Raw genomic sequence first — 9,860 nt, 5'->3', positions numbered from 1 at the left:
GTAAGTGTTGAATCAAAGCTGCTCCTGTGAGTCACTCCATAGTTAGAAGTTTGGACAATAAACTTCTAAGGTGTTTGAATTAAATGTCTTTAAATAGGTTTCATGAGACTAATAGCCCAAAGCCATAAATTCAGGATTTTCTCCCACTGTAAAATAGAATCTACATCATTACTTGTATTAGGTCACATGTTCATGATGGTGCTCGGTCTCTGATCGTACCTGTGAGCGCCATGTGTCACTCACTTCTCTCTCTCTCTCTCTCTCTCTCTCTCTCTCTCTGCAGTGTGCACCAAGGGGCAGGCGGTGAGCAGCCAGTATCGAATGCTGGCGAAGAGCGGAGGCTACATCTGGGTGGAGACTCAGGGAACTGTCATCTACAACAGTCGTAACTCGCAGCCTCAGTGCATCGTCTGCATCAACTACGTCCTCAGGTCAGTGACTCATCCTGACATGAAGACTGAAACTCCCTGTGCTTTGAAGGCAGCGGGATGTAGTGATGCGTTCGTCCACTGGTCTGTAAACGTGTCTTTCTGCAGTGAGACTCAATAACCGACGTGTTGACTTAAATTATTTGTAATTTGAAGAAGTTTTACTAGGACGTTTCTAATGCCTTATTCTGATGCCTCACAATACAATGATGTTTTCATGTTCTTCGACCTGCAGTGACATCGAGGACAAGTCCATGGTTTTCTCCCTGGAGCAGACGGAGTCGCTGTTCAAGCCGCATCACATGAGCAGCTTCTTCACCGCAGGAGGCGCAGGTGTGACCGGAGAGCCCGGAGACAACCTCTTCTCCAAACTCAAGGAGGAGCCGGAGGACCTGGCTCAGCTGGCTCCGACACCCGGGGACACCATCGTCTCCCTGGACTTCGGTCTGTACTGACTTCTGTGGTTAGCTAAACATGTTCGATATTAAACTTTATATAGTGAGTCCATTGACTGACGCTATGTATAAACGTCTTTCTCCTCCTCAGTGTTTTTACTCTTCATCCCTTCTTGTCTCATCAGGTCGTCCTCAGTTCGAGGTGTCCACTGCAGCCATGCTCCCTCCAGGACCTCCATCCTGGGGCAGTGAGAGCCACAACCCTGCGGCTCCGGCATCGGGCCAGACCCCGGCTCCGGCTCCTGGAGACCTGGCGAACATGGCTGCAACTTTCACCGTGCAGCAGAACCTGCCGCCGGGCAGCGCCACCCCGAGCCTCAGCAGCTGCTCCACCACGGTGAGGAGTAATGAGTTAGCGAGCGCGGGACTGGTGGCGTTTGTTTCGTGGTTCGGTCTGTCTGTGTTCAGTGAGGCCGGGTGGGGTGGGGGGGGGGGGGGGGGGTTAAAGGTCACTTACACTGGGCAGCGTGTGTGAGAATAACGGGGGTGTAGATTTGGACGGAACTGGCTTTTAGCAGTGAATGGCAGCTTTGTTAAAACTAATTTTCTTTCTTTTCGCCCTCTGTGCTCTCCTCACTCAGCCGAGCAGCCCAGGTGATTACTACAGCTCGCTGGAGAGCGACCTGAAGGTGGAGCTGACGGAGAAGCTGTTCGCTCTGGAGACAGAGAGCAGAAGCAAGCCTGCAAACACAGAGGTGACCTGTTCCTCCTCCTGGTCCAATGCTTTGGTCTCAGCAGTAATGATGAGGCCTGGTCTTTCTGGACATTGTGTTTATATTTTACAGAGCAGTAGGTTACACGGAATAAGACTTTATTTAAACATTTAGAAACTGCATTCACCACAAATGCAAAGCTGATCGAGACGAGATGGATGCGATGGAGTAAATCACAGAGTTCAACTTTGGTGAACTTGAACCTGCAAAATTCCTTTTGATGTGACCGGGCTTTTATTTGTTCAAGTATTAGAACTTGAACAAAACATTTGCACGATTTGAAAGTCAATCAGCCTTGAGAATGAAACCAACCGGAGACAGATGCTGTCACCGACCCGAGCGAGCAGGTCAGCCTCAGGTAGCACTAAAAATGACAACCAGACGCAGCTCCTGGGGGAGAGAAGGGGATATTCCCTGAGCTGTGAGCGCCCCCTGGTGGTCATGGCTTTGGCTTCTCGGGCGTTTCTCCCTCAGGTACAATGCAGCAGTTGTTGTCACTTAAGCCACCAGTATCTCCTCTCTGGGCACAAACATGCAGGTGGTGTTTACTTTCTCGTACCACGAGTAAACACAATGTTTTAATAAACAACCAAAAGTATTAATTAATTATTCAAACAATCCAAATTTCTGATATACTACCACTGCTTCTGCACTATAATTTTGCAGTAACAGAAGAACCATTTACAATCGATTTCAATATACTCAATCTATGTCGTCTTTAGGTTTCCCAGAGGGACTTGACGGACATGGACCTGGAGACTCTGGCTCCTTACATCCCGATGGACGGAGAGGACTTCCAGCTGCACCCCATCCTCCCAGAGTCCGAGTCCCGGGAGGGGAGTCCAGCCGGGTGCATGGGCAGCAGCAATCCACAGACACGGAAGTCGTCCCACCAGAGCTTCAGCAACATCACCAGTCTCTTCCAGCCCCTGTCCTCACCCCCGCACACCCAGGGCCACTATCAGGCCCGGCCAGCTGCGTCCTGGGCTACGGGGGAGAAGAGGGGCTCCGGCCAGGGGACGGTGAACCCCCACGCGGTGCCATACATGATGGGACACATGCAGATTCCCCCGTACCAGGCCCCTGCAAGCACCCCTCTGTCCTCCATGGGTGGCAGGCAGAACATGCAGTGGCCACCGGACCCTCTGTTAACCTACCAACAACAGCCACAGGCCGCCAAGGCCTACCTGCTGGACAGCGTGTCAGGAGAGACGCTCCCGTCCTGCCAACAGGACATGAGCCATCACATGCAGAAACAGAGGTGACGGAACATTTACGTTTTAAAGCAAGAGAGTAAAAACAAATAAAGTGGTACATTCTTAATTAAACTACTAAACTTGATGAGACACGGGCCAAGAAAGAATCCTATAAACTTCCAAGAGGATATTTAATCGATACAGATGATTAAATAACCATTCATGCATTACCATCAATTATATTTCACACATTTAGCGAATCATCAAAATCAAAAGTCTGCTAACTTAATATTAAAACATTTAAATAAGCTGGTAATTCAAAAATGTTATAACAGTAATATTAAACCTCCACCGAGGCCCAACAGTCCTCTTATGAAACCAAGTTTAAATTCACTAGATCCAGATTAGATCCCCTAAATACGTCAGATTCTCTTCATCGAGATCCATTAATTATTCTCTGAAGAGTCCTGATCCTGCTTCTTCCTTTTGACAGAGGTCAAATATTTATGTCATATAAATATTAATTTTTTGTTGTGTCTGTGCAGGTCCATTGAACATTTTGGACAAGCCTACAGAGACATGAGTCCAGCCAGAGTGGCCATGAACAACAGCATCAAGCGCTCCTTCACCCAGATGACCGTGGTGAGTGACTCTCATAATGACAACATTTCCTCATAAAGACAAAAGGACTCCTTAAACCCAGAGGAAGGGACTGATCGGTCCTTTAGCCTTGATAAAACAGGTTCTTTTTAAATAGTCTGTACTTTAATAAAACTGTTTCCTTTGAATGGATTGTTCTAATCATCTGTTTGTGTGCTGCAGGGCGACCATAAGGCGCCAGAACTCATGTGGAAGAAGATGAGGGGTGAGAGCTGCGTCTCCATGGATCGCTCCCTCAGCGCAGGATCACTGACAGGTACAGGCATCCATCACACACACTCACACACACAAATAGACACACACACACAGTGAGGGAGAGAGAGAGAGAGTTGCACCTGTAACCTCTGGCTCTGGTCTCTCAGAGTCGAGGATGTTGCCCGGCAGCATGTCATCGTGTCTCAGCTCCCTGCAGCAGCACAGGAAGTCTCAGAACCCAGGAAACGGGATGGGAGGCACAAACCAGAACGTCTTCACACGCAAGAGCTGCAACTACAGCGATTATAACCTGCTGCCTTCACACAAGGCCGAGGGTGAGCTGAACCAGTCCAATCCACCATGAAGCCCCTGATTTAGTGTTTGTGCCTCCTGAAAAGACTCTTTTACTGACACAAACATGCAGTAAAACTCTGTATCACTTCATTTCATCTGGAATTCAGTCAAAGTCAAAAGAAGGTTTAGATAACTATTGGAAAACACAGGTAAGATGGGGCATCCACCTCGTGGCTGTTTCTTATTAAATTAGGCTTTAGTACATATATTTTATTATTCTGATGGAGGTGCACAACCCCCACACAAAAAGTAATGTCGTAAAATCAAGTGTAGTTTTATTTTAAGGTAATTTAAACACTCATTTGTGAGAAAGACTTGAAATAAATGTATTTTTAAGGGGAACAAACCCAAATCTGCCAGATTTGTTCTCTAATTTGACCTTAATGACTGAAACTGTTGAGGAAATACATGTTTGAGGTTCATGTTACACATCAAAATAACTTGATATAGTTGTTACCTTAGCCACTGTCTTCTGTCTTTTTGTATTGAATCCCTGACCCACATTCTCTGTGGCTCTGCAGGTATAGCCAGTCGTCTGCTGGGCCCCTCGTTCGAGCCCTCCTGTCTCCCCCAGCTGACCCGTTACGACTGCGAGGTCAACGTGCCGCTGCAGGGGAACCTGCACCTCCTCCAGGGCTGTGACCTGCTGAGAGCCCTGGACCAGGCCACCTAGAGCCCCAGGTCCAAACCCCACCGTAGACCCAGACTTAACCCTAACCCTGAACCTCAGACTTACATTTTACACCTCCGGGCCCCTGAAAGCCCCGAGGCTAAGCTACCTATAGGGAATGTGCTCATAACCACGTCCTGCCTTATTTAGCTCCTTTCACCGACTCTCTGTCCACTCTGTAGATCTGTAAACAGAATCCACACGTGTCAGACGACGTGGGGGAAAAAGGTCAATGTGGGTCAATTTTCTAAAACGACGCCTGACCTGCGTCCTGTGTTCAGACGTCTCGAGGCCGTGATTCCTCAAAGGTCACAGGTCGACTCTGCTCACAGGCGCAGGATACACTCGGGTCTTTTGGTGTAAACAGGGTATTAGAGGTGTGAGACTCACACACACACACACACACACACACACACACACACACACACACACACACAATCTGCCTTAAAGGCCGAACGTCTGCAGCCACACACACACAAACACACACATGCACACATACACACATGCCACGACCAGCCATGTAGGCACGGGATTCAAACCTACGACCTGTGTCTTATCCGTCTCGTCCACAGACTCTATGCAGCTCAGCCTTACGTCTCCTTCTCATTCAGCCCTGAGAGGATTATTTGTGTTATCAAACCACCGACACTCTGAGATTATCTGACCAGCGATTAGACCCAGACCACTTGTTCGGCTCGGACTCGAGGCTCCGACCGGAACAGGTGGAAGTGTAGCCATTTTTAAAAATCAATAAGAACTGAGGATTCTTTACTGAATATTGATTCTGCTCGTTGATTCCAAAAGACGACGTCTTCATCCCTGCAGGGCAGAAATCGCCTGAATTCAATCTGTTGTAATAGCAGTGGATTTTATTCATTAAATTCTGAGTAACAATTACTTTCTGTTGAACTTAAATAGTTGTAGGAAAATCTCCACAGAGGAGGCGACATATATCGAATCCAAGTGTAAAGAGTTGACACGTAGCTGAGGTCTCCTCAAAGTGCCTTATGGAAGTTATGATTTGGTGATTTACAAACAAGATTGAATTAATTGTCAGAAAGTTCCAAAATATTTAACGTCAAGTTTAAAATCGTTCTGAAAGAGGCTTTAGCTAAATGTTTACGGCAATTAGACGTCAGAAGAGATACAAGTTTTAAATGACACAAAAACTTTTATCATCTAGGGGGCAATATGTAACGTTTTCCAGAATAAAATGTGTTTTAAAGTTTTTTGATAGTTAGATTTAACTTAACTCTGGAATCAATAAGCAGAATCCAAGAGGACGCCTCTCTCTGCTCAGGCCTTTCTCACCATCACAGCACACAATTCATCTGTTAAACACACAATGCATGACTTAATGTGTTTTAGTTATTACAGTTCGTCTGTTATTGAACTTTCATCAAATCTGCCCACGTTATTTCACCCAAATCGACACTTTACCGTATCAATACTGCTTTTTTTATTTTCTTACTCTACCTACCAGATTATTTTATTTTTTGTGTCTATCTCAAAGACACACTAATAAACATATATTGCAATACAAGTACTCTACTGTAAGTTTAATATTGATAAGTTGTTGTTTTTTCTTCTTACCTCTCAGTCGGGTAAGTAGCTCGTGTGACTACAGGGTTTTTTTCTTATCGTGCAATTATTATTATTTCAAAATGTGATAAAGTTGATATAGTCAGCAGCAAAGCTATCGCCTTATTCATTTAACTCATAGCATGTACAAAAGCGGCCTGGTAGACACGCACAGGATTATGTATGTTGCAGGATTACACACACACACACACACACAAACACACACACACTCACCCACATGTGTCACGCTAAACAGGAAACAATAAGAAACAGCAGGTGTGTGCACAGGAAGTGGGACCTCTCCTGTTTAAATGTGTCGGGCTCTTTAACGATTCTATAGATTTACACGTTATTATTTATTTTCATATTCTGCAGATTCAGGCAGCGACAGTGAGCGTCAGTGGAGATGATTAAAATTAGGATGGAACAACGTAAATGAAAGATTTCAAGTTGTCCTAAAAACGAAGACATAAAAGTTATATGTTAGTGAAGCAGCTTCACTTTTCACATTTTAAACTGAGAAAAAATATTTCCTTTAATTTCCTTTGCTGCCTCTTTTCTTGAGAATATAACTCAGAGCGTTGTCCTTCTCTTTCTCAGAATTGAGCAGAAACACATGTTTACCTAGTGCGTTTGAATAGTTGATTTGTAGTAAATAATCTAAAATGTGCACCTTAAATCCAGCTATGGTTTATTTATTGGGGGGCGTTCAAGCCACTCGAGCCAATCAGAAGAGAATTAGAGGAGTCAGGAGGACGACTGGGCCAATCAGAGACTAAAACAATGGTTTACCGTTAACGCCACTTCGGTTTGTAGATGAAAAAGCACAGGAGAGGTCACCGCTGAGTTCACCGCTGAGTTCACCGCTGAGTTCACCGCTGCACTAACCGTGTCAGTAGACTCACAAACTTATTACAACCGTTCATCGGGTGTGAACATGTCAGAATCAGCCGCCTGTGAAGTGGAACGTTTGTATTTTTCTTAGACGATGACAAGAATCATGACACATGATATATTTTCCAGGAGATGTTTTCACATGTCGATGACTAACGTCTGCAGCTGTGCTCTCTCTCTCTCTCTCTCTCTCTCTCTCTGTGTTTCTCGCCCTTCTTTTGAGGTATCTGCTGTCGTGTGGTGACCACTTCTATGAACTCTAGAGCTTTGTGCACATACATGTTACGTATTTGAAGCTAATGTTGAAGAGTGTTTTTGTGTCCTGGTACTTTGTCCCGGAGCTGATCCCTCGTCGTGCTCTTTCCTCTCGTGCCGTCTCCGTATTATGTTTTTGTTTTTTATTCTTCCCTTCAGAGTTTTATCCCTAAATTTGTATCCGATCTGTTTGCTGGCCAGTAACGTTATTTTTTTTGTTCTTGCTTTGAATTGCTCGGTTTAAAGATAAACATCTTTTTTTTCTAAGTTTCACTATCCAGATATGTAGCATTTTTTATTTGTTAAGACGATAAAGTTGCCACATGATTAATCACATAGTTCTCCAGTTGCTTGTTAGACAGAGTATGTGTCATGTGTTGAATTGTTCTTCAATCCAGTGGATCCACTAACGCTGTTCCCTGCTTTACGTCGCTGAAATGTTCTATACGGTGGATTTTAATAACTTTATAATGTGCCTTAAAATGAGGAGTTCACCCTTCAGCAGCACAGCCTGTGTCCAGCAACCTTTAGACAACATCCTTCATATATGAGGGGAGTATTATTGAAGATTATCCAAACTTAATATTGCATTTTATCTAAAAATAACATGTTCAAGTGCCATTTTATGGATAAATTGCATTAAATTTCCCTTTTTTCCCCAAGTTTTAATTTGATTTAGCTCATTAAACTCTAATATACACTTTAACTGAAACTCCTGAAGTTTGTTTGAATGTTTTTCAACCCATTGGTCATGATAATCGTCCCAATTATGAACCACAATTAGAGATTCAGAGCTGGAGTTGGTTAATCTTCATAATAAACCCTCAGGCTTCGTACTCAACATCCCCTGTAGCCTCTTCACAGTGACAGTAGAACCCCCATAGATTTGAGTAGAACCCATTAGAACCCATTAGAACCCATCATAGATCCCCTGGTGATGACGAGTCAAATTTTACTGAAAGGTTTCAAAGGAAATGGATTCATTCAGCTCGTCACACGATGAAGCTGCTCGCGGGGTTTTAGGTTTAATGGAATAAAGGGAGATTATTTGTCAGAGGAGGCTGCAGAGTTCGATCCAAGCACATTTTAATAATCCGCAAAAACTTGTTTAACTCCAGATGATGCAGATCCTTATCCAAGAGAATTTAAAAGATATATTTTAGGTGTAATGATGTGTTCGCACAATACATTAACTTGATATACATGGGACTTTTGTTTTATGTTATATCTTTTATTGCCCAGTTTGTATTTCAACTAAATTCTCAATGTAAGAATATTTCAAGATCTAAATCTAAGAAATAAGTGAAAAACAACTGATGTTCCAGTTTTGTTGTGTCTATAATGAAATTTGTTAAAACTCAGATTATATGTATATATATATATATATATATATATATATTACTGTGAGAGGGATTTGAGCAGAGAAACAGTTTGAAGAGTTTGATTTTGATAACAAACTGAAAGATGACCGACCTGAAGAGATGGAACCTGCTCAGTCTGCAAACTGACGCACATCCCTTCACTCCTCTGTTTCTCCTCTCGCTCCATCTCACTTTCACTAAACTAAATCTATTTGTTTTCTCTCATGTGCAATTACTTTAGACAAGGAGCCATTTTTAAAATATATATTATTTAAAAAATGTAATATTTAAATAATATAAAGCCTGTAAATTAAGCTTTAAAATTGTTTAAATTGGTCAAATCATCTTTTATTTTAACTGTAACTTTACATTGCAATATATAGAAATATTTTTGTTCAAGTGCTAAATGCAGTTTCTGGAGACGAAAGAGGTTTTAGGAAAACTTTAAATGTCTTTAAACACGTGTAGAAGAAGTGCGTAGCACTGCAACACGGATGTTTTTAGCTAATTGTGTTCATGTATGTGGAGATAGATGGAGAGAGGGAAGTCGAATTTCAAAATAAAACTGTAGGCAGAGGAGAAGCCCCGCCCACTTTTAAAGATTTAAAAAAACAAGAGCAGTTCTCAACTGTTAAAAAATAACGACAGTTGACAAAATCTGTGAGAACTAAACATCAAGCGAAACAGATGCAGTGGGCGGGGCTGCAGTTCTCTACTTAAACTCTAGAGGGCGTGTCACCAGTCCTAGTGCTCATCACGCTGTGCTGCTCGAAGGGTGTTCCTCCGAAAACAAGAGTGACAATAAAAGGTTCCAGGATTTACTTCAGTTGTTCATTGCTCGTCTTCTTTAAACACAAATATCTGCGTCTTGTCTTTTTTAGTATTTCCTGATGGGATCCGAGTTCTGCTACATCTGTTGTGAAACAGTTCTCTTAGCTGATTCTACATTTTTTTAATATGCATAAATTTCATATTGATCTTATTATTATCATATATTGTTATCATTGTTATTACTATATGGGGAACTTAACCTGATAAGAAGTTTGTGTTTCTGCACTGATCTTATTATTAAAGCATAACTGATCTTACCCTCCCTCA

General features: G+C 43.0%; 1 protein-coding gene across 4 annotated transcripts in view; it reads left to right on the top strand.

The window, feature by feature from the left end:
- epas1b (endothelial PAS domain protein 1b) overlaps nt 1-9,860 on the top strand; it is a 40,345-nt gene extending 30,485 nt beyond the window's left edge. For 3 of the 4 annotated variants that reach the window (XM_053436669.1, XM_053436671.1, XM_053436670.1), the window contains exons 8-16: nt 284-431; nt 664-872; nt 1,009-1,220; nt 1,465-1,578; nt 2,319-2,857; nt 3,338-3,434; nt 3,615-3,708; nt 3,815-3,982; nt 4,523-9,860. In XM_053436669.1, coding sequence (XP_053292644.1) covers nt 284-431; nt 664-872; nt 1,009-1,220; nt 1,465-1,578; nt 2,319-2,857; nt 3,338-3,434; nt 3,615-3,708; nt 3,815-3,982; nt 4,523-4,674 — 1,733 coding nt within the window. In that variant the 3' untranslated portion in view covers nt 4,675-9,860. The remainder of the gene's footprint in view (nt 1-283; nt 432-663; nt 873-1,008; nt 1,221-1,464; nt 1,579-2,318; nt 2,858-3,337; nt 3,435-3,614; nt 3,709-3,814; nt 3,983-4,522) is intronic. The other variant, XM_053436672.1, reaches the window with a different exon arrangement.

Source organism: Pleuronectes platessa, chromosome 12, assembly GCF_947347685.1.
Source record: "Pleuronectes platessa chromosome 12, fPlePla1.1, whole genome shotgun sequence".
NCBI lineage: Eukaryota > Metazoa > Chordata > Actinopteri > Pleuronectiformes > Pleuronectidae > Pleuronectes > Pleuronectes platessa.
This window is presented reverse-complemented; position numbering and strand designations above follow the sequence as displayed.